Source organism: Heliangelus exortis, chromosome 28 (assembly GCF_036169615.1).
Source record: "Heliangelus exortis chromosome 28, bHelExo1.hap1, whole genome shotgun sequence".
NCBI classification, from domain to species: Eukaryota; Metazoa; Chordata; class Aves; order Apodiformes; family Trochilidae; genus Heliangelus; species Heliangelus exortis.
The window spans coordinates 2,099,601-2,123,945 of NC_092449.1; the positions used below are offsets into that span (position 1 = coordinate 2,099,601).

General features: G+C 54.0%; 2 protein-coding genes across 3 annotated transcripts in view; one reads left to right on the forward strand and one right to left on the reverse strand.

Moving 5' to 3' along the window:
- The window catches only part of CTXN1 (cortexin 1), a 32,555-nt gene extending 12,177 nt beyond the window's left edge, over window positions 1-20,378 (forward strand). The window contains exons 1-3 of one of the 2 annotated variants that reach the window (XM_071727681.1): window positions 12,265-12,514; window positions 18,213-18,326; window positions 19,026-20,378. In XM_071727681.1, the coding sequence (XP_071583782.1) occupies window positions 19,175-19,429 (255 nt within the window). In that variant the 5' untranslated portion in view covers window positions 12,265-12,514; window positions 18,213-18,326; window positions 19,026-19,174 and the 3' untranslated portion in view covers window positions 19,430-20,378. Of the gene's footprint in view, window positions 1-12,264; window positions 12,515-18,212; window positions 18,327-19,025 lie in introns of those variants that run through there. The other variant, XM_071727682.1, reaches the window with a different exon arrangement.
- An 851-nt stretch (window positions 20,379-21,229) lies between these two features.
- The window catches only part of LOC139788191 (fibrillin-2-like), a 104,751-nt gene continuing 101,635 nt past the window's right edge, over window positions 21,230-24,345 (reverse strand). Inside the window, exon 65 of the mRNA XM_071727859.1 lies at window positions 21,230-23,974. Within this exon, the coding sequence (XP_071583960.1) occupies window positions 23,600-23,974 (375 nt within the window). The 3' untranslated portion in view covers window positions 21,230-23,599. The remainder of the gene's footprint in view (window positions 23,975-24,345) is intronic.

Genomic DNA, 24,345 nt, shown 5'->3' on the forward strand with positions numbered 1-24,345 from the left:
TCTCACTGAAGGGATCTGTCAGCTCTCCTGCTGTGCTCAGGAGCTGCTAATGCTGCAGCATTTTATCACAGAGCTGGTTCTGCTGCTTGCCCAGCTCTCTAGAAACCTCCTGGACTGGGCAGAGTCTGGTGGTGCTTCTGGGTCTGTTGTTCAGTCTTCAGTCCAGAAGGAGATTTGCTCTTCTGAAAGAGAAGGAGAATCAGTCCTAGTCTGTAACCACACAGAATTCCAGCCTGGTTTGGGTGTGGAGGGACCATAAAGCTCATCCAGTGCCACCCGTTGTCACCTCCCACCAGCCCAGGGTGCTCCAAGCCCCATCCAACCTGAGGCCTTCAACCTTTCCAGGGATGGGGCAGCCACAGCTTCTCTGGGCAACCTGGGCCAGGGGCTCAGCACCCTCACACCAAAGAATTTCTCCCTAATGTCCAACCTAAATGTCCCCTCTGCCAGTTTAAAGCCATCACCCCTCATCCAGTCCCTCCAGACCCTGGTCCAAAGCTCCCTCTTAGCTTTCCTGGAGCCTCTTCAGGCACTTTAAGGTCCCCTTGGAGCTTTCCCTTCTCCAGGCTGAACAACTCCAGCTCTCTCATCCTGTCCCCAGAGCCCTGGAGCTCCAGCCCATGGTCATTTGCAACCCCAAATAGAGATTCCTGACTCCAAGCTCTGATTTTTCCAAGGGAGACACGATATGGATTATCTGATCCTGCTGATTCAGAGGTGTCAGAGCTCAGACTGATGCTCAGCTTGGCCAAGCTGCTCCCCCTGGCCCTTTGCCTGTCTCTTTCTCTCTCTCTGAACCCTTCTGTCCCCTTGGCTGCAGCTCAGGTGCCCAGAGTTGTTAAGGGAAAAAAGCAGGAGTTTTTCTCTCTGGTCCAAGCAAAGCCAGGACATCCGTGCCTGCTGTGACCCACCTGCCAAGCAGTTTGTCTCTCTGGTGATTTCTAGGTAATATGAAGCAAAACAAGGCACCACCTCCTCTTTTCCTTTCCCTTCATCAAACAGATTTTCATTGAGGTCCAGACCCTTGGACTCTTCTTCCATAGCTGAGGCTCTGGGAAAAGGACACGTGGCCCACTGAGCCATGGCTGAGGTTTTTTTGCAGTCCCCAGGATGTCATAAACAGAAGTTGGGTTGGATGTCTTGGAACCTGAGATCTTCCCTGGGCAGGGAGGTGGTGCAGAGGAGCAGGACCATCACTGCTGGGAGAACTGGGGAATACTGGGGTGGTTCTTGACTCCTTCAGCTTCTTGCTCTCTAGATCAAGGCTTTTTTGCACAGAGAACACATTCAGGTGGCACTGGTCCTGCTGTAAGGATGCCCACACCCTTGGGAGGTGTGAGCTGGTGTGGTCCCTTCCCCAAATTCCTGCTAAGCACCCTCCTGCTCCTGGAACAGATTCCCAGACAAAACTGGGCTGTGATGCAATTGGGACCATCCCTGGAGGGGTTTAAAAGCTTTAAAAAGGTTTAAAAGCTTTAAAAAGGTTTAAAAGATGTGGTACTTCCAGACATTGCTTTGTGGGAGACTCGACAGCACTGGGTTAACAGAGACTTGATCTGAAAGGTCTTTTTTTCCAAACCAAATGATTCGATGATTAAGACTGAGAAGATGAATCAGTGACTTCAGGGGCAAAATAAAAATAAAATCATGTAGCGAGGGAGGTGGCAGCAATCCCATGCTCAGCTCTGCTCTCTGGTGAAGCAGAATGAAGTGGAGAGGGGAGGGCAGTGGGACCTGAGCTCCATCACCCCTCAGCTGGGGAGATGGGACCAGCGTGGGCTGAGAATCCGTGGTTGATGTTGATGGAATGAAGGTACCATGGTAACCTGCACCAGGGATGGACTCAGCTCCTCCAGGGGGGGCTTTGCCTCCCTGCTGATGGGGCTGCACATCCAGGCATGGCTGTGATGGAGGAGAAAGAGTTCAGAGAGTAGATAAGCCCTAAACTGATAAATGAGATGGGGGAAGAGGAGCGGGACCAAGAGCACGGGGAATGCCCCACTGGTGGGAGAGCAGCAATTTCCCCCATGACATCAGGAGAGGTCATGAGGCCTTCAAGGTGGTGGAAGGGTCTCTGCTGTGCTAGAAGGAAGGGACTGAGGTCTCTGGTTGACTTGGGGTGCAGACAGAAGAGGATGGAGCTGCACAACTGCCAAAGGTCAGCAAGAAGCAGCCAGAGCTTGAGGTAATTCTCTCCCTGGTAACAAACACCAGGACAAGAGGAAATGGCCTCAAGCTTCTCCAGGGGAGGTTCAAATGGGATATTAGGAGAAACTTCACTGCAAGGGGCATGAAATCCTTGCCCAGGCTGCCCTGGGAGGTGGTTGAATCCCCATCCCAGGAGGGGTTTCCAAGCTCAGATGTGATGCTGAGGTCCAGGGTTAGCCCTGGACTTGGATGAGTTGGGTAATGGTTGGACTGGGTGATCTGAAAGTGCTTTTCCAAGCAGAACAATTCAGTGATTCTGTGCTCACACTCCTCCAGATTGCCAGCACAGCCCCAGGAGCCCACTTGGCTGTCAGAGTCCTGCTCTACAGAAGCAGTAACTGAGCAGCTTAGGTTCAACACCAAGTTCAGTGCAGCTGATCCCATCCAACCAGGGCTGGAGGTCCTCTGGCCTGGGGCTGGGTGCCCACCTCTTCCCCACCAACCCAGGACTTCGTGTTCCTGCTCAGGACACAGCACAAACAAAACTCAGCAGTTGCAGAGGTCACTCCTTCTCCTGGGGGACCTCCCTAATGAGGCACTGAAGGGCTGGAGCTTTGCAGAGCAGATGTTCACTGGGAGCTTTTGTTTTCAGCTGAGGAATTGCTGAATTTTTTTTTTTTTTTTTTACACAGCCCTGCCTGGGGACGTGGAGGTCAAAGGCAGGAAGGTTCCTGCAGGCAATGTACCTGATGTTCTCAGGTGGCACAGGGTGGAACTTAGCTGGTTTTATATAAAAATGGTGGGAAACGTCTTCCTTGGGGTGTTTCTGTGCTTATTTGTGGGGCCTTGCTGGAGGTGACAGCAGCTCCAAGCCTGAGGTGAACAATTCCCTGGAATTTCAATCCCTGCACTTCCAGGTTCAGTGGAGATGGACCCTGGAGCTGGCAGTTCTGGGGCCATGTTCATAGAACCATCGTTTGGTTTGGGTGTGGAGGGACCTTAAAGCTCATTCCCAATCTCATTCCCATCCTGTGCCATGGGCAGGGACACCTCCCCCAGCCCAGGGTGCTCCAAGCCCCATCCAACCTGGGGCCTTCAACCTTTCCAGGGATGGGGCAGCCACAGCTTCTCTGGGCAACCAGGGCCAGGGGCTCAGCACCCTCACACCAAAGAATTTCATCTGAATTTTTTTCCTAATTACCACAAACTGTGGCCCAAAGCCTGGTTAAAAGCCTAAGGTTCCTCACCATGGGTTTCAGAGTTGCTGCTCAAAGGGGCTCAGATCAGGCAGGGGTTGAACGAGGTGTCCTGCAAAAACTCTCAACCTCTCCTGGAAGGTTGGAGGCAGCTCTGGGCTGATGTGCCAGGTCCTAAACACCTCCTTTGGTGTGGGGACTCAGAGGGTTGGTGCCCCTGGCCTTGGAGCCCTGATCAGAGTCTGGTGAAAGGCTAGGATGAAAACCACCTGAGGAGTTCTAGAGCTGGGTTGTTTTGATGTGGTGGAAGCTGCAGGCACGAAGAGGAACATAAAGTGATGAGCAAGACCTGGAGAACATTCACTTATTCCCTGAGCCTTTTTTCCACTGCCCTTTTTCTGCCCTTTCCTCCTTTCATCCCCACAGAACGGACTCTGGAGGCATCTCAACTCCTTCCCTGCAGAGCCAGAATCTGAATTAATAATGTGCTAAGAAAATAAAGATAGTTCAACAGCCTTTAAATCAAGGAGAACAGGATGCTGAAGAGTTTGAACAAATCCTATTACTTTGTGTGTGGTTTTAGGGCTGGCAGGAATAAATCTCCCAGCAATTTATTGATGGTGACAAATTCTTTCAGAAAGAGCCTGCTCAGGGAATGCTTCTCTTTATCACAAAACTCTGTGAATTATTACCCAGGCCCAGATGAATGTGTCCCAGTGAAGGCATCAACACCACTTTTGTCCCAGAGCCTCAGTGTCACCTGAGCTGAAAAATCATTTGGATAAATCTGTGGAAAACCAGGGTGTCCTTTGGACCCTTTTGTTGTTGTGGGGGCCTGGGCTTGGCAGAACCATTTCCAGAGGATGGGGCAAGGATGCAGCTTGGCTTAGATCCACTTGTGTAGCCCCATGGCTAGGAAAGAGCAACCAGAAAGCTGCAGGCTTGATGGCTGAGCTGCTGTGGCTGTGTCCCTGTCACCAGGACTCTGCTCACGTGGCTGGTGGCACCAAAAACCTGGCCCCTGGTTGGTGTTGCTTTGCCTGTGTCCTCCAGTGCTCTTCCAGCCAGGATTTATGGTGGGACTGAGAGCAGGGCTGGAGCAAGAGACCCCCAGGTCCCACCCCAAGGCCCAAGGAGAAAGGTTTGGGCTGAAAGCTGTGGGATTGTATTTAGGAAGTTGGTTGTCTGCAGTGCTGGGGGTTTCCCCCTCAGCCTCACTTCAGCTTCTTGATCCCCTGGCTGCAGAGACCCCAAGGGTCTTCTCCTTGGGGCTCAAGGTCTGGATTATTTCTCCCTTAGGTTTCTCTGTGCTGCCTGGGCCCAAAGGACCTTTTTCCCCTTTCTCAGCCTCTGGACATCTTCCATCCTCCACCCGGTGTTCCCATTCCAAGACAGACTCAAGGACCTCTGCCCATCACCTGAGGACACCTCAGAGAGCTATGGGGACAATTTGGGACAGCTCTCTGTGCCACTCCAAGTGGTGCTGAGTGTTAGTCTGGACAGACTGGAGAGCTGGGCTGATCCCAAGGGGATGAGGTTCAACATTCCAAGTGCCGGGTCCTGCACTTTGGCCACAACAACCCCATGGGGAGCTCCAGGCTGGGCACAGAGTGGCAGAAAGGGAGCTGGGAGTCTGGATTGCCAGGAAGCTGAAGAGGAGGCAGCAGTGTGCCCAGGTGGCCAAGAAGGCCAATGGCATCCTGGGCTGGCTCAGGAACAGCGTGGCCAGCAGGTCCAGGGAAGGGATTCTGCCCCTGTGCTCAGCCCTGGGGAGGCCACAGCTTGAGTCCTGTGTCCAGTTCTGGGCCCCTCAGCTCAGGAAGGAGATTGAGGTGCTGGAGCAGGTCCAGAGAAGAGCAAGGAGGCTGGGAAGGGATCCAGCACAAGTCCTGTGAGGAAGGGCTGAGGGAGCTGGGGGTGTTGAGGCTGGAGAAGAGGAGGCTCAGGGGAGACCTCATCACTCTCTCCAACTCCCTGAAAGGAGGTTGGAGCCAGGGGGGGGTTGGGCTCTTTTCCCAGGCAACTCTCAGCAAGACAAGAGGGCACAAGAGGTCTCAAGTTGTGCCAGGGGAGGTTTAGGTTGGACATTAGAAAGAATTTCTTTCTGGAGAGGGTGCTCAGCCATTGGAATGGGCTGCCCAGGGAAGGGGTGGATTCTCCATCCCTGGAGATATTTCCAAAGAGCCTGGATGTGGCACTCAGTGCCATGGGCTGGGAACCACGGGGGGAGTGGAGCAAGGGTTGGACTTGGTGATCTCTGAGGTCCCTTCCAACCCAGCCCATTCTGTGATTCTATGATTCTATGATTCGGTGTCTGAGCAGAAATGGGGGTGGGTAAACCCTGTCTGCATCAATGAGTTGGGCTGCAAGGGCCTTGCAGCTCCATGTTCAGGGTGGGGGTGGTGGACATGGGTCCATCCATGGTTGTGAAGCTGAGGGACAGAGAGAACCTGTCAGGAGGTGCCCAGGACTGTGGCAAAGCAGGGCCATGGGTGGAGGGGACCCATCTGAGCTCTTTGGGGAGCTGAATTCATCTCCATCATCACGGGGGGGGTGGCAGCCCACACCCCATCGTTTCCCCAGCAGCTTCTCTCCAGCTTTAGGGGGAAGAAAGAAGTTAATTTATTCCTGCAAAATGCCTTCAGAGTGATTCACTGATCTTGTCAAAGGAAAGGGGTAATTCCACAGCTCTGTAATCCCAGCAGGAAGCTATTTCTTGTCCCCTGATAAGGCTCTGATGGAGCTGGACATGGGCTGTGGGAAGGGAAAGGAAGAGAAGGGAAGGGAAAGGAAAGAGAAAGGAAAGGAAAGAGAAGGGAAAGGAAAGGAAAGGGAAAGGGAAAGGAAAGGAAGGGAAAGGGAAAGGAAAGGAAAGGAAAGGAAAGGAAAGGAAAGGAAAGGAAAGGAAAGGAAAGGAAAGGAAAGGAAAGGAAAGGAAAGGGAAAGGGAAGGAAAGGGAAAGGAAAAGGAAAGGGAAAGGAAAAGGAAAAGGGAAAGAGAAAAGAAGGGATGGGATATTTTGTTTGATGAGTCCCAGCAGAGTGAAGCAGGAGGGTTCCCTCCCTTCCCCACATATTCCCATTCTCCAGCCTGGAGATGGATGGACACGGGGTGGGAGGAATGAGATGTCCCTGGGGACCTGGAGGTCTGGGCAGCTCTGCATGGAGCTGAGAGGGGGACAAACCAGAGCTGGAACTGAGAAGAAGGTTCCTGATGAGGGGAAGGAGGAGGAAAGCAGCCTCCCAGCCCAGGAGCAGATCCTATCTTGTGCAAGGTGGCACATGGAACAGGGCTCCTGCAGCTCTGCCTTCTTCTGCAGTCACGTGTGCTGGAGTTTTAGGGTAAAAACCCCAGGATTTCCATCATTTTGCTGCCACCTGTTAAGCCAGGGCTGCCCAGTGGCTTCTGCTGTAAAATCCTGTATTGATTGCTTGTCACTGTGCCCAGCTCTGCAAGATCCACCCTGGGGCTCTACCCCAGGGTGTGTTGGGTTTTGGAAGGAATATTTTGTCTTAAATTAAATTGAGGGGGGCACAGAGGGAACGTGTGTTTCCTTCTTGTTGCAAATAAAAGCCTCTGCCTTTTAGAAGAGAACCTGGAACAAACCATGGTGATGCTCATACATGTGGGAGGAAAATATCAGTTTTTATCCACCTGGCTCTGGCTCGATGATGAGACTGCAACCAGCAGGAGATTCCTCTCAAAGCCCCACCTCTCCCCAGCCCTCTCCTGGGGGTGATTCTGCAGCTCGAGTCCACCCTAATGATGGGGTGACATGGGCTTGGAATCCAAAGGGGGTTGGAACAGCAAGGCCAAACATTGAAAAGAGGAAAATAAGCAAAGATATTGAACAGCTGCCCAGGCAGTGGGGGAAATGATGCTTTTGTCATTAATTGCTATATCATGATGCTGGTGCAGGGAGAGGGACCTAATTAGAGTGGCTGAGACAACCTCCTGGCTGGTTCAGCCCTGCTTTCAAGTGGTTTGACCTTGCAACATCACTCATGGTCCCGAGGTGGGGATGTGGGGACTCAACCCAGCAGCTGCCAAAGCCTTGGGCAAGCCCTTGGTGTTGTGGCTTGGGGAGGAGAGCAGGGTCAGTCCTCCAGACACAATCTGAGAGGGGAAGGTGTCATAAAATGACAGAATCCCAGCCTGGTTTGGGTGTGGAGGGACCTTAAAAAGATCATCTGGTTCCAACATGGAAATCTTCCAGCTGAGCACTCACTGATAAACACCCTGGGATGCCCCCACCCAGAGCTGAATGATGGAGGAAGGGAAAAGAAGCCTGGGATCTGCTTTGGTTTCAGAAAAGGACAAAGCTCTTCTGGGGCTTGAAAAAACCTCACCTGGTGTTGCAGAGCAAACTCAGGGAATCCCAGCATCCCAGACTGGTTTGTGAACCTTAAAGCTCATCCAGTGCCACCCCTGCCATGTTCAGGGACACCTCCCACAGCCCAGGGTGCTCCAAGCCCCATCCAGCCTGGGGCCTCCAACACTGCCAGGGATGGGGCAGCCACAGCTTCTCTGGGCAACCTGGGCCAGGGGCTCAGCCCCCTCACAGCACAGAATTACCTCCTAATGTCACAGAATCAGAGAATGTTTAGGTTGGAAGAGGCCTCCAAGATCAAACCTCACTTTTATGTCCTACCTAAATCTCCCCTCTTTCAGTTTAAAGTCATCACCCCTCATCCCATCCCTCCAGACCCTTGTCCCAAGTCCCTCCCCAGCTTTCCTGGGGCTCCTTCAGGCACTGGAAGGTGCTCTCAGGTCTCCTCTAAGCCTTTTCCCAGCTGAACACCCCCCGTGCCATTTTCTTGGCAATCCCCTCCAGGATGGTTGTGGCCGTGCTGCAGATAACACGGAGATAACACTTGTCAGGAGCTCTGCAGGTGCTGGAACACCTGAAGGACCCTGATTTCTCCCCTGCCCTCTCTGTAGCAGCTGAAGGAGCTGCTGGGGCTGGGCAGGAGAGGTCCCAGCATTGGCAGATACCAGAGAACAGCTCAGCTCTAAAGCAGCCCTCCCGTTATCTGTTGGAGCTCTGCAAAGCTGAGCTTGGCAGGCAGGGAATGATGAGCTCTGAGTCCCTGCTTGGTCAGCTTCCAGGACAGAGGAGAAGCTCTGGAGAAGCCCTGGGGACAGGACACTCTCTTCTCTCATTGTCACCTGGGGGTGTTGAGTGTCCCCTGCTCTGGGAAGCAAAGTCCAGCTCAGCTCTCAGGACTTTCTAGGAAAGGGGCTGGCAGTGTTCCACCAACCCTCCTGGGCTTTGGGGGGATGGAGAAGAGGCTTGACCTGGCTCCATCCTTACCTCCTGCCTCCTTGGCAGCCCTCAGCAGCCCAGACATTGCTTCCAGATCAGGGAGAGGCCAAGAAGCTTTCCCATGGGCTCCAGCCCATCTACTTGCTGCAATCCAGGCTCAGCCCAAGGCAGAAGTTAATTTTCAGAAGTTCATTTTCCTTCATTACCATTTGGCAGTACAGTGAAAATATTGAAATGGTGAAACCTGCATGGAAAAAAAAAAAAAAAAAAGGGTTTTCACCCAGCCCCAGCCAGTTATTTCTGTCTTGAGCTGAAGCATCCAAGTGTTTTTGCAGTCACTGTCCTCCAAGACACAAAATAAAAAAAACCTTTCAGTCACTCCGTGCCACAGGCTCCTAACCTGTGCAACCACTGCAGTATTTGACAATATCACTTCGTCAGCACTAAAGAAAAAAAAAAAAAAGCTCTTAGATCCCTTTCTGAGATTCATGACATTTCATAGGTGAATAGATTTTCTGATTAGAGAAACACTTGGCTTTTTTTTTTTTTTTTTTTTTTCCCTTTCAAAAGCTCTTGGCCGAGTGGTGAGATAAATGCAAACCCTGAACCTCATTTCACTCCCAAGCCCTCTAAGTCCAGGCAGAACCAAACTCCCTGGCAGTCTCTGTGGTACAATTTGTTTGCCATAGCCTCAAACCTGGCCCAGTGCTCCCAGTGCTGTACTGGGTCACTGCACAGGGTGTGCAGTGATTTCCATCCCCTCAGGGAATTTTTGTCCTGAGTTTCCCTGAGGCTCACTGAGGTTTTGGGGTTTTTTTTTCAGTTGTAAGAGGCAAAAGTCTTCAGGAGAAGGAGGACCTCCAGCTCTGAACCCTTCCAAGGAGGGAGGGCAGGGCTGGAGGGGATTCCCTAGGGATGCAGTTTTAAAGGGAGCCTTAAGGAGAGGGGGAGGAATTTCAAGAGGAATGGATCAGAGCTCTTGGAGTTGGCTTCAAGCTCTTCTTTTTCCTGCTCACTGGGGAGGCTTCAGTGCTGGGAAGGGTTGGGATCCAGGGAGCAGATAAATCCAGGGGAGAGGAGGACTCTGTGTTGTCCCAGCTGGGGATATGTCCTGGTGTCCCATGTGCAGGTGGTGGGAAGGGTCTGCTGGGCACCAGAGGAGCTCTGGGTCCCTTGTGTGGTCCCAGAGGAGCCCCTGGGCAGCACCTCCCAGGGTCATGGTTTCCTCAGGCTGGGTGCAGCTCGGGTGGCATTGGCCACTCCTGGTTTCTCAGGCTCTAAAGTTGGGTTGTGGTGGCCTTCCCTGGGGCTCTGGCTCCCCACATGTCACCTGGGCTCTTGGCTGCCAGGGGACTGACACACCAGTCAGGTTTTTGTTGGGTTTTTTTGGAGAAGGACTTTTTACATTGGGGAGGGACTTCGGACAAGGGCCTGGAGTGGTGGGACAAGGGAGAAACTGGAAGAGGGGAGACTGAGATGAGATTTAAGGAAAAATTCTGGGCTGTGAGGGTGCTGAGCCCCAGGTTGCCCAGAGAAGCTGTGGCTGCCCCATCCCTGGAAAGGTTGAAGACCTCAGGTTGGATGGGGCTTGGAGCACCCTGGGCTGGTGGGAGGTGTCCCTGCCCATGGCAGGGGTGGCACTGGGTGATCACTGAGTTCCTTTCACTCCCAAATCAGTCTGGGATTGTGGGATAATATGATCCCCATGTTCAGCACCTCCACGCCCAGCATCCTCACCCTGCTCCTCCTGGCTCTTGCTCAGTGCAGTCAGTGGTGTCACAGATGGAGCCCATTCCCCTGTCCCCCCCCTAACACAGCTCTGCTCACCCAGAGTCCTCAGCTGAAGGATTTGTGTTTGCACTCACAGCAGCTGCAAGGATTTACCCTCAGCAGCTCACTGAGATGCAGCCACGGTCCCCACCCTGGAGCAGAGCAGTTGTCACCCTCTGACATGGGAGCAGCAGGACAGGAGATGCTCTGGGGTAGGGCATGGTCCTTTTTGTCCTGGTGCAGGGTGCTGGCAGTTCAGGGCATTGTCCCCAGGTACCTTCTGAGAGGAGAGCAATGGGGGAGGTGTTGAGGACCCTTCTCCGTGGACTGGGCATGGGAACAGTAGCAAAAGTTGGAAAAGTCTTCCAAGAAAGCATCCAAACTGCTTGGCACCTGAGGAGGGCTTGGGTTGGGCTCCCTTGGCTTCACAGCTCAATGGTGGGGGGCAAAAGGTGGTGGGCAGGATGGAGGAGAAACCTCTGAGGATCTTGCTCAGGGCTTGGCAGGGAGCAGTGGTTTCCTTTGCATGATGAGAACTTTTCTCCTCCTCCTCCTCCTCTATTTCTACCTCTCTGGGGCTCCTGTACCCCAGACCCTGAGCTTTCTCCCATCTTTTTTGGGGGGATGGGCAAGTGGTTCAGCAGACACCATGAGCCATGGGGTGGCTTCAGGGAGAAACTGTCCTCAGAAGAACACCCCAAGAGCTTGACCTGAAAATGTCCCCAACTGGATGGGAATGGCCAAATTTACCAGGGCCTGGAGTGCTGGGACAAGGGGTTTTAAATGGAAAGAGGGCAGATTTAGACCTGGTACAAGGGAATTTTTCATACTGAGGGTGGTGAATAGCTGGCCCAGCTTGGCCAAAGAGATGGGAGAAGCCCCATGCCTGGAATTATCCAAGGTCAGGCTGAACAGGGCTCTGATCCACCTGATCTGGTTGAAGATGTCCTTGCTCCTGGCAGGCAGTTGGACCAGATGGCCTCTAAATGTCCCTTTCCCACCCAAACCACTCTGTGTTTCTGTGATTCTATGAGATCCTTCTTGATGGGAAGGCCTTGGGAGAAGCTCAGACAGCTGGGCTGTGCCAAGAGGGTTTTGGTGGTGTCACCAAGTGTATTTATTTGCAGGTCATTTTTCCCTTTTTTGCTCCTCCTGGCAGGGGCCTGGGCTCTGTTTATTGCTGAGTTTCTTAGTGCTGAGGTTGTCCCTTGAAGCTGAGTGGGAATAAAGACCCAGGTCAGGCAGTCCTGGGTTGTTCCTCCTGATGGCATCTCACCAGCCCAGCTTCCAAGGCTCCTGTTGCCTTTCTCCAGAGTGGAAACCTCATCCTTGGAGTTTGCTGGGGTGGATCTGGCACCCAGAGGTGGAGAGATCCTATGGGCAGGGGACAGGAGCAGGCAGAACATACTCTCCAGAGCCTTGTGTAGCTTCAAAGCTGCACTGGGTTCATTGCTGAGCTCCAGCCATGCTGTCAGATTCCTGGAGATCTCCCAGAGCCTGGCCATGTTTTCCGTGGGATCTGGGCACTGCAAGCCTGGCAGGTCTTGGCATCCCCTAGATCCACCTCTGGAGCCCAGGGTGGGAAGGTGTTCCTGCAATGACATTTTGGAGACATCTTCAACATCTTCCTGGCCCCCTTGGCATCTCTTTGCTGCCCAGCCCTGGGTGCAGCCTGCCCACAGGGATGCTGTGGTTGCTCTGGAGCATCTCCAGCTGCCAGGAGCAGAAATGGGAATATTGTGGGCAGAAAAAGAGTCCTGGGGGTCTGGGAGTGGCCACGATGTGGGTGCATTGTAGAGAGGGTGGGGTTTGGGTTTTTTTGTTTTGTTTTTTTGGGGGTTTTGGTTAGGTTTTTTTTTCGGGGTGGGGCATGCAGGGATCCAGGAGGCTGGGGACAAGCAGGCTCAGCCCCCAGCCCTGGGTTCTCCCAGGCTTTCCCCAGCAGGCAGCTCAAGCACCTTCTCTCCCCTCCAATTGCTGTGCTCCACCTTTTATTATAATTGCTTCTGCATCGCCATAGGAACCCGCTCCAGGAGCCAGGAGCAGCCTCCTTCCCCAGGAGAGAGCCCAGAGATGGCTGCTCCTGCCCAGGAGATGCTGGCAGGTGCTGGAGTTGGGAGCCCTGGAGAGCCAGGTACAGTCCCTGCCCCATTCCAGAGCCAGGGGGGGTCATTCCCAGCTCCCGGGGACCACTCGTGGTGGTGGGTTCAGGAGATGGGGGTGGATGGAATTTCTTTGGTGCTGGGGTCCAGTGTTTTCTGGTTGGATGAAGAGGGCAGGAGGCTGGGGGTTGGGGTGGGATATGGGGAGCAACCTTTCCTGGGGGTTTGGCTTCTCCTGGGGGGTGTTGGCTTGGTAGTGGGGGGATTTCCATGTGTGCTGGGATGACCACGGAGAGAGGGGTGGGCTGCAGAGCCCTGAACTTGGGTGGTTTTCCTGGGATCCCCAGGGAGCCCAAGGACCTCTGAGCCTGGGATGTGGGATCAGTGTCTCTGCTTAGCTGGGGCTGGGCTAAACCTACTACTCAGCTGAAGAGTCGTCCTCCTCACTTGCAACCAAGGGGATGGGACATCCCTGGCACTCAGTGTCCCCCATCCCTGCCCTGGTCTGATCTGCTGGGCTCTGCTCATCTTCTGCCTGCTGCAGCCCAGCCCAGCAGAGCTGGGACAGCTCCTCCAGGCTGGCTGCAAGGGCTTGGAGAAGCAGTGATGGAGAAGGTGGCCTCGGGCTGCTTTAGCAGAGGACTGGCCAAGATCTTACACCCCCAGGGTTTGGGGCACAAAGTGGGCTGGTCTGGAGTCCCAGCCTCTCCTGCCATGCCTTGTAGATAGATATTGTGAGAAGGTTTTAGAGAGTGGATACTTCTGGATACCAGCTGGGGGATCCTGCTGAGATTTGGGGTCTTCTTTGGGGATGAGTCCTGGCTGCTGCTCCAGACCCATGGCAGGATGGCTGGTTACACCCTGGAGGTCTTGGTCCACAGGCTGAGCTCTGACAGGTGATGTGATGATGCTGAGGGGGTTCTGGGTGGCGCTGAGGGGGTTCTGGGTGATGGAGCCCCCTGGATCCTGCTGGTGGTGATGGGCCAGGAGCCTGGGTAGAGCCTGGCACTGCCTGTCCCCAGACTGCTGTCAGCCTGTCCAGCTGGGATGGGGGTCCCAACACTGTCCATACAACATGTCCCCACCTCAGGGAGGCCAGGAGGTCTGTCCCTGCTTCAGGGAAGGCTGCTGGGGCCAAGGCTGAGGTGCTGGGAAGCTGGGAAAGGGAGATCCCCAGATTCCTGAAATGGGGAATAACTTCTGGGCCTGGCTTGTCTGCCCTGGGGTAGGGGGGAGAGGAGGAGGAGGTCCTTATGTGTGAGTTGGTGGCAAACACTGGAGCAGGTTTCCAGAGACAAGTCAGCAATTTGGGTTGTGCTGGCAGCACCCCAGGGAGTTCCTGCACTTCACCCTTTGCTGGAAAAACACAACACAAACCCTGTGAGGAACCCACATCCTGGGGGGTGAGGTTGCCAAGGAGGAGGTTGCATTTCCCAGAAGGATGTCCTGGTACCTCTGTCCTATCAGGACACCTCACCCCTGGCTCTGGGGAAACCTCAGAGCACCTTCCAGTGCCTGAAGGGGCTCCAGGAAAGCTGGGGAAGGACTTGGGACAAGGGCAGGGAGTGATGGGATGAGGGGTGATGGCTTTAAACTGGCAGAGGGGAGATCTGGGTTAGAAATAGGGAAGAAATTCTGTGCTGTGAGGGTGCTGAGCCCCTGGCCCAGGTTGCCCAGAGAAGCTGTGGCTGCCCCATCCCTGGAAAGGTTGAAGGCACCAGGTTGGATGGGGCTTGGAGCCCCCTGGGCTGGGGGAGGTGTCCCTGACCATGGCAGGGGGTGGGAATGGATGAGCTTTAAGGTCCTTTCCAGCTCAAACCAGTTTGGGATTCTATAATGGCAGACAGACATCCCCCATCCCAACAGACATTTCCTTTGGAAGCAGAAGGAAGGTGGGAGGACCACAGCCCTGCTGCACTTGCCAGCAAAGCCCTTTTTCATCTCTCAGGATCTCAGAAACTGCTGGGGCTGGAACCTGCTTGCCCAGCATTTGCTCTCTCTGGCCATGTCTGGCTGCAACCAGGCTCTTGTCCACCATGTGCCATGGGCATCAGCCAAGGGGAGAACACGGAGCTGCTCTCACCCAGCTGCTCTCAGCCTTTTAGGATCCCCATGTTCATGTTTTCTGCTCTGCTGCCCCCCTGCCCTGCTCATTTTGGCCCCAGCACCATATTTGTGTGACATTCCCAGCACCCTGCATCCATCTCTCTCCCGAATTTTTCTCCTCAGTGTCTCAGCTCTCTACAGGGAGCAACAGTTGGGGTTGGGCTTTTCCACCCAGAGTTATTTTCATACCCTCCTCATCACTTTGGCTCTGGTTCTTATTCCCTGCGTCATCATTTTATCCTGGTCCCTCCAAATCTTCAGCTGAATTCCAGCATTTCAGCCCCTCCCAGCTCTCCTCCATCAACCTGAGCTCCACTTTCTCCTTTTAAGACATCCAGTCTCATCTCTCATTGTTATATAATTCTCCATGTCTATTTTGGGTGATAAAAGCACTAAGTTGGGTATATTTCAAAGTGTGTACACCACTGAATTCCCTGGCTCTTGCCTTACAGCCCCCACACCCTCCAATTCCACCCCACTCATGTCCCATCGGCTTCCAGGTTCATTCTTGGAGGAGCTCGAGCCTTGCTGCTGTGATTCTGCTGCAATTCTTGGGCAAACCCTGAGAGGTTTTTCTTCCCTCACTTCTGATAACCCTCACCCTGGGGGCTACCCCAGCAGCTGGACCCCAAACCCGGAGTCCCCTGCTCCAGAGCAGAATGGAGCAGGGCTGTGCCAAGGATCCCCCCTTCCATCTTTTTCTTGGCCATGGGAGTGCAGCTGTTGGAAAGGAACAGATTTCTGGTTTTCTTTAGTTGCTGTTGTTCTGAGGAAGGTTACCCCCCTGTAAACTGGAAGTGAGCAGCACCTAAAATATCAGTATTCAGCTTTTCAGGCTGACACAGAAGACTTGAGACCAGTACTGGGAATCCCCAGCATGGACATGGAGCTGTTGGAGCTTGTCCAGAGCAGGAAATGGAGATGATCTGAGGGCTGGAGCCAGGCTGAGAGAGTTGGGGATGTTCAGCCTGGAGAAGAGAAGGCTGCAATGGACCTTAGAGCACCTTCCAGTGCCTGAAGGACTCCAGGAAAGCTGGGGAGGGACTTGGGACAAGGGCAGGGGTTGACAGGAGAAGAGGTGATGGCTTTAAACTGGGAGATTTAAACAATAAACATTTTTTGGTGTGAGGGTGCTGAGCCCCAGGTTGCCCAGAGAAGCTGTGGCTGCCCCATCCCTGGAAAGGTTGAAGGCCCCAGGTTGGATGGGGCTTGGAGCACCCTGGGCTGGGGGAGGTGTCCCTGAACATGGAAAAGGGATGGGAATGGGTGAGATTTATGGTCCCTCCACACCCAAAGCACTCTGTGCCTGTGGCTCTCTCCCCTCAGTGTAAAGATCATCCCCAGCTCCAGTCTGACTCTTCCCTCTCTCAAACCATAATCAGACTGGAGCTAGGGATGATCTTTACAGTGAGGGGAGAGAGCCACAGGCACAGAGTGCTTTGGGTGTGGAGGGACCATAAATCTCATCCATTCCCAACCCCACGGGCCCCCACCTCTCTCCTCATCTCTCTGAAACCCCCAGGCTGCACTTAGGTCTCCCTGGAGCCTCCTCTTCTCCAGCCTCTTGTGTTTTCCCATCTCTAGGTCTTGACTCTTGCTGAAAAACCTGCAAGGACTGAAAAAAAGGGTGGAAGAAGGCAGTGGTAGGAACAGTGTCTGGGTGCAGTCCAGGGTGGCTGAGTCACAGCATCCCAGAACCTCCCTTCCCTTCCCACCCACCTGCTCCATTCTGCAGGGTTTGAAGTGGCTGAGCCCTCCCTACCAGCTGCCACCCAACACCTCTCCCTGCTTCTCTTGGAAAGAAAGAGCTCATGAGCTATTTGCCATGTCCAAATGAACATTTAATTCATGGCCTGGAGCCAGGGGGGTCTCACAGCAGTGCTGCTGAGCTGCTGACACGGATCCTCTTCCTCCCTGAGCTCTGTCCCTGGTAAGCAATTCCCTCCCTCAATTCCCTTCTATTCTTTTTAGTTACTAAGGGAACATGAATCTTAATAAAACTCAAACAAACCTTCCTTAAATACCAGCTGCCTTCATTGAACTGTCTTATCAGCCTTTTTTTTTTTTTTTCATAATTTGTTTTGGTTTTTTGGTTTTTTTTTTTTTTAATTTGCTCGGCTCAAAATTCCTGGGACACTAAGGGCTGATTCTTTGCAGGGTCACAAATGGGAGGGAAATCCTCTGCATCCTGAATTCCAGGGATGCTCTTTGGCTGAAAAACATCTATTTCATCCTGCCTGGCCCTGTTCCACCCTGGGCTTTTAGTGTGAGTTTGGCATCTCTAGATACATGGAACCACTTGTAGAGCAGCAGGGCCTTTCCTGAACATCTCTGGCACCAGGAAGGGGGAGGTTTTCTGAACCACATTGGTTCATGGGGAGCCCAGATCTCTCCTGATCACAGAGAAGGGCAGTGGGAAGGCATCTCCTCCACCAGTGCTCCTCCCTGAGTGGGTTTTTCCCCTCCTAGACACAGATCCATCTGGGAATAAGAGACCTGAGCACCCTCTGTCCAGGTGGAAGCTCCTCAGATCATCCCTGTCCTTCCTCACCTTGCACCAGGCAAGGTTTCTGTTGGATATGAGGAACAATTTCTCCCTGGAAAGGGTTGTTAGGGCCTGGCCCTGGCTGCCCAGGGCAGGGCTGGAGTCCCCATCATCCCTGGAGGGGTTTCAGAGCCTGGAGATGTGGGGATGAGGGACATGGGGTGGGGGTGACCTGGGCAGTGCTGGGGGAAGGGTTGGACTTGATCATTTAAAGGTCTTTTCCAACCAAAAAAATTTCCTCATGTCATGGGAACCTTTGTGAACTTATCCCTGCACCCCCTGCTCGGTGGGGGATGGATGAGAGGGGGGATGAACTCCAGCAGGACGGAAGATGACAATCTGGGGGGCTTCTGGATGGAGTGGGGGGGATGGGGATGGATGGGGGGCTTCTGGGGGTGGCTGATGTCCCCTTAAAGTGACATGGGATGTGGGAACTGCACGGGATGCCACCCCACAGCCAGGGTTGTGCTTCATCCCAAGGTGGGGGGCTCCAGGATGTACAAACATCAAGCAAACCCCCTGTGTCTGGTCTGGACATAAGGGAGGTGTCTGGGAAGGGGGTAACAACCAGGAGTAACAACTGAGCTCACCTTCTTGTTGCCCTCACCCTTTATTTTGCTGGTTTTGTGTGAGATGAAACAGCTTTTAAAGCCTTGCAAGCACCATTCCTGACGGTGTCCCAGGATTTCAGCTGAAGGCTCAGCGGGTCCTCAGCAGGAGTCAGAGCCAGGCTGAACCTGTGCTGTCTGTGCCTGGGTGCCTTGGGTGCCTCTGCCCCTTCCTTTCCCACCCATCCTCCTTCCAGCCAGAGATGGTGCTGCTGGGAGGGCAGTGGGTGCATCGGCCATGTCCTGGTATCCCTGTGGTTTGGGGCTTTTTTTGGAGTCTCCATAACAGCAAGAGGATGGTGCAGGGGGAGGTGGGTGTGGGTGTTGCTGATGTAAATTCCACCCAGTGTTTGTCTGACAAGAGGCACTGAGAACTTCAGAGCTGCCTCGCAGTATTTTGTGGTGCCTCTTGGTGACTCTGGGCCTTTTAACCTCTTTTGCCATCTTTGTCCTTCTGTTTTCCATCCCTAGCCCAAGCAAACTGGACCCTGGAGATCTTTCCTCAGTGACGTGGCTGTTGGGTCCCAGTCCCCTCCTCCTTCTGCTGCAGCAGTGATGCTGCTGTCCCCGGGCAGCTGCAGTGAGGTTTGTGCCCCTCTGCTTCATCAGGACCCAGCTTAGAGACCTGGCACAAAACCAAAAGGGAGGCCCTGGGCTAAGGGGAACACAGCAGGAGTGGGCAAACCCCACGCTTGTGTCCTCTTTGGGACAACTTGAGGACCAGAGTAGATGCAATGCTGACTCCACAGTTGAGGATTTTTTTAATTTTTTTTTTTTTTTTTTTTGATGGGGCTTTTCCTGTCGTTCAGGGCACCAGGTCCAAGAGGGTTCTGCAGCACTGGGCTTGGCAGTGGGGAATTATCTCCAGGAGATCACTGGGGATTTATGACTGGAGAGGCAAAGGCTGCACCAGTGCCCTGGGTGGCCCTCTGTGCCCCTCATGAGTGGCTTCTTGAGGTGGCTGAAAACCAGAGATCCACTCGTGAACCTCCACTCGTGAACATCCCTGCCCTTCCCTGCCCCCTGTTATTTCAGAAGTTGGTTGGGGCTTGGAGCATCCTGAGCTGGTGGGAGGATGAGTCCAGCTTTAAGGTCCTTTCCCAACCAAACCAGTTTGGGATTCTCTGTGTCCCCAGAGCCAGCATCCCCCAGGACTGGATCCAGGGGAGGGAGAATCTGGGGCGTGGAGGGGTTCAGGAAGGGGTGGATGGATCCTGGGGGTGGATGGGTATCTTGCTGTGTGACTTTTACCTCTTCCCTCACCATCTCTTTTCTCCCCTTCAGGACCTCTTGGCCTGGCCTGCAATGAACCCTCAGCTGGGCTCGGCGATGCTGGTGGGGATGGAGTAAGGGGTGTCCTGGGTGGGTGGGTGGGTGCAGCGGGAGGCTGACACCCCCTCCCCGGCTCCCCCCACCGCTTCTTCTCCTTTGCCATGAATGATGCATCAACGATGGATTATGAACTGCTCTCCCCTTCCTTGGTCGAGCACCCGGCGGGCTCGGCGGGGATGGATGCTGAGCAGAAAACTGTCTTTGCCTTCGTCATCTTCCTCCTGGTTTTCCTGGTGATGCTGATGGTGCGTTGCTTCCGCATCCTGCTGGACCCCTACAGCCGCATGCCCGCCTCCTCCTGGACAGACCACAAAGAGGGCTTGGAGAGGGGCCAGTTCGACTACGCCTTGGTGTAGAGGGCAAGGATGGAGCGAGCCTGTTGGGGGGGCTCTGGCTGCCTCCTCCTCCCCCCCCCTCCGTTGGTCCCGGACCGCCCCCCCCTCCCCGGGCCCTCCTGGTGTTGCCCCAGGGATGCTCTGGGTTAGGGGAGGGGAGGTTGGGCTCTTCTCCTGGGTGGGTTTTTCTAGTTTCTCTCTTTTCTAAGCACTTTTCAGTTCTCCTGGCAGCCTGCAGGCCCCTTGGAGAAGGGGGGGGCTGGAGGGGGTGACTCGGCCCCTTCCCTAGGTGAGGGGATGGGGCTGGGCATGGCGGGACCTGCCCTCAGCCACCCCCCTCCCTCCGGGGTGGCTCTGCCTGGTGTCAGGCCAAGAGCTGTGACCCCCACCTTCTCCTGTCCCCCGTGTCACCCTCATCCCCATCCCCTGGGGAGTGCAGCCCGTGGCCATGTTTGTGTGCGTGTCTCCCTGTAGCTGAGCTGTGTCTGTCAGGGGTTTATTGGCACCAGACCCAAGTGCTGGCTTTGTTCCTCTCTGTGTGGCACCCCAAAGTGAGGGGGGGGCGATGGAGACCCCCCCACCCTCTGTGCAGCACTCCCCTTGGCACCCAGCCCTGCAGCCCACTCAATGCTCCCCTGCCCCACGGTGAAAAAGCTCTGAGTGAGGCACAGCCCAACCCCGGGTGACCCCAGTGAGGTCCCAGGAGGGAGCAAAGATCCCACACAAAGCTTGGGAGACGCTCCTGAAGTCAGCCCAAGCCTGGCAGCCTCCCAGCAGCATCCCCATGTCCAAGGGGGGGGTGTGAACAGCCCTTTCCTGGCCCTCCAACATCCCAAGGGCTGTGTGACACCCAAAGGGAAACTGAGGCTGGCCTCAGGGCTAGCGAAAGCCCCAGTGGGTTATGGCTGTGGGCCAGGGAGAAGGTTTGTACTGAGGTATCTGGAAATAAAGCTGCACTGTGCTAACCCCACACAGCTCCTCCTCTGCTCCTTGCCCTGTCCCAGCTGCCCCGAAAGTAGCAGTGGGATCCAAACCCCACATTTCCACACAAGCAGGACAGACTCCACATACCAGGGAGGGGTGGCACCAGGGACAGGGGCATCACCACGACCCTGAGGGTTGTCTGAGCATTGAGATGGAGGAGAAGACAAGGAGTCACTGCTGGGTGCAGCTCCTGGGCTCCCCTGGACCTGGATTCTGCCCCCCCTCTGCCAGACACAATTTTCACCCAGCCAAGGCCAGGAGCAATTCAAGGGACAGGTGACAGCAGCTTGAGCTCAATGGGCTCTTTTTTCCCTTTGCTCAGGTTTCATGGCATGGTTGTCCCCCACCCAGGGGTGCCCCTGCCCTCCTCCCACACCAACAAGGGGCTGGACCCCCCCCCCGTAGTCCTGGGGATGCTGCAGCCCTGAGTGCTCTCTTCTGGCTCAGGGCTCTGTGGCCAAGCAGAGTTTGCTAAAAAGATCATGAGCCTGGAACCCACAAAGCCAGCTGGGCCCTGTCCCCCTAGAAAAACCCCAAGCACCCATGGCATGGCACAGCCTGCACCCAACAACCCCCCAGCCAAACCCTACTCTGCAGAGCAAAAGATGAGGAGAGACTTTGCTGCTGGGGATCTTCCTCTCCAGAGACCTCCTCCCTCATCTGCTGCTTTGGGAAGGACCCAGGGACACCCATGGGTGCTGGGACATGCAGGGGATAAGGATCTGGGTGATGCTGTGAGGTGTAACTGTGTCCCTGAGGAGCTTGGGTTTGATCCATCCCAGGAGCTGGGATGGGTCCTGCTGCAATCTCCAGACCAGGAGGAAGACACAGACCCACTTAACCCAAAATAATTTTATTGTTGCTGTTGCTTCTGATACAAAAAAAGGAACTCCACAAAGAGCCACCTCTCTGTGCAGGACAAGGGGGCACAGGGGGTTGGATTTCAACGTTTCCCCCACCCCAAAAAAAAACAAACCAAACCCCAAAACCCAAAACAACAACCACCAAGATATGTCAATGCAAAAAAAAAAACAAAAAAACAAAAAAACAAAAAACCAAACCAAACAAAAAAAAACAAACCCAAAACCAAAAACCAAACAAACACCACACCAGAGAGGAATGAAGGAAACCTTGAGTTGGTTTTTTTTGAGACTTTTTGGCTCAACACACACACACACACAAACCCAGCTCTGCTAATTTATTATTAATAATTTTTGTTTTGTTTTGTTTTGTTTTTTTTAAAAAAAAGCACCTGTTGGAAAAACAAAAAAAAAAATAACAATTAAAAAAAAAAACCCCAAACAAGAAACAACCAAACCCCCAAAAGTTTGGGGGGTTCACCCATCAGGCCACCCATCCTGTCCCAAGTCCTGGGACTTGCAAAATCCAGACTCTGGAGCTGCATTATGCACAAGAGGTTTCAAGTTTGCCATGAGCCCAAGTACAGTACACAAACATCCCCCACCCCAGAGTACCAGGAAAGGAAAAAAAAAAAAAAACAAAAAAACAAAACCCTCCCCACCCTATCCCCTAACTCCCAAAGTACCAAAAGACCCCCCCAAAAAATAAAGCTACAGGAATATGCACTCCTCACAAGAAGGAGCAATCAGAAGGTTGGTGGTTACACATAAATATGAAAGGGTGGATGGATACAGTGCATTTGATACCATTTGATCCAGCACCAGGGGTTTTGGGGTGGGCTGAGAGCACCTTGGAGGTGGTGGTCAGGTAGTGGTTGGTGGGGTGGCACCAGGGTGAGTTAGCACCTTCCTTGCCTGGGGTGAGGGATCCCTGGTTTGAGATGGAACTGGAGACAGATTCATGCAAAAGTAGGGAATGGCACGGGAGGGACCAGCTGGGGGAAGAAGACTCTGGAAGGAGGGAGGAAGGAAGGAAGGAAAAAAAGCCCACCTGGCCAGAGCAGGCAGAAGGCAGCGAGGAGGCCACAATTCAATCAATTAATTAATACTTTTTTCCAGATTCTTTTTAGTGCATTTTGTTTGTCTGCATTAACCAGAGACCCTTCATCTCAGTTGTCACCTTGGACTGAGCAAGATGTCTGGGACACCCAGAGCAGGGGTGACTTGCAGCCCCTGGACTCTGAAGGGTTGGGAAGGGTTGGGCCAGAAGTCCCCAGAGTCCCCCAGAGAGGGGGCTTGGAGTCAGGGGCTGTTTGCAGGATGGAGCTCTGCCTCTCCCTGTCTCTTTCCTCCTGCCAGGCTGAAGCCTGCCCCCATCCCCATCTTGTTCCTGCTGGTGGGAAGCTTTTCACAGGCTTTTCAAACCCTGTCATGGGTGGTGGCCACGCATCCTGCCAAGCTCATCCCTTCTGTCACGGGGAGCATCCAGATGCTCTCCACCAGACTCATGACTTCATTTTTTTTTCCTGTCACTTTGATTTGTCCAACCACGTTCCAGAATTCAATGATTTGCCTTTCCTCATGTATAGAAGGACACATTATTATCCCCTGGACTTGCTGGAGCTCTGGAAAAGCCCTCCCAGCTCCAGTCTTTTGGAGGGCTTGCAGGTGTGAAAGCCCCAGGTTGCCACCAGGAGGTCCTGGCTGCTTGGTGATGGGAGGTTGCCAGCCTGAGCTGCCCCTTCACTCTGAGGTGACCTTTTCTGTTTGAAAGAGGAGCCTGAAAGGGACCAGAGGACACGGACAGGACAGAGAGACACAGGGCAGAGGCAGGGTGGGCTATGGGATGGGTTATGCAGCACCATCACAACAATGCAGAAGCAAAGGAGGAACAAGAGTGGTTGGGAAATGTGCTACCACCACACAGAGCCAGAGCTCCTTCCAAAGCTGCCTTCAGGTCCCCCCCTTCCACATTTCCTGGGCTGTGGGGTGACGGACAGGCTGCCCTGTTCTGAAGGACAAGCAGCTTCCTCTTGGTGCTGCCTTTGGACTAACAGTGTCTTGGTGAAAGGAGACAGGGGACAGAGGGAGGGAGTCCCTGCTAGCGAGGTTGGAACTCTTGGCAAAGCTTTCGGGAGCTCTTTTGTGGTTGTGGCTCAACTTTGGCTCCAGCCCCCCATCCAGCAGAGCAGCTCTGCGGGGCCAAGGGGACTGCTGAGCCTGGAGGGACATTTCCCAGCGGAGGGGGAGGTGGTGGCAGGGGGTGCAGGGAGAGAAGAGGCAGATGTTTCCAGGTGTGGATGGCTGAGGACAGGACTGTCGGTGGGGTGGGTGGAGCTCAGGGCTGTTAATAGAGCTGGAGCTGGAGCTTCATCCTCAGTGCTTGGCCCAGCTCCCCTGCTAAGTAGTTGAGGTGGTTCTTGGCCTCCAGTTTCTGCAGTTCCCTCTTGCGGTAGAGGGGGACACTGACGATCTCCAGCAGGTAGGTGCCAGGCAGGATGTTCTTACGGCCCAGGTGGAGGAAGCTGAGCCCTTCCTTCTGGTGGATGCGGAAGAAGCCGTCCCGGTTCCCCTGGGAGATCAGGTACCGAACGCGGTTCTCCAGGGGCTCCACGGCTGGGAGCAGCTCCAGGATGTGCTCCTTGTGAGCCAGGGCAGAGAGGTTCAGTGTCATGGATAGAGGAGCATCCACATCCATGCTGGCCAAGTTCACAGCATGATCCTTAGGAAGGAACCGGGCGTGTTAGTTACAGGTATTAGGAAGAGCTCATGGATGGATGAAGGAGGATTTAGAGGGGTTCTGCTCCACAGGCCAACCCTGAGAAGTGGGGCTCTGGTGCTTGTTTCCAGGGTTTCTTAGCACCCTGTCTGTGTCACTGTACCCAGCCCTCATCTTCAGGAGGACCAATAAATGAATCATCTACCAAAAGGCTTGAAGGGGCCCATAATGACCTCCCAGCCTAATCTGTCCTGCCCATGCCTTTGAACTTGGACAGAGGCCAGAACTTCCCTCAAAGGAAGAACCTGTTTTTATGGCACCAAGTCCAGTCTGGAGTCAGAGATGAAGAGCTGACCACCCCCTGTGGGAGCTGT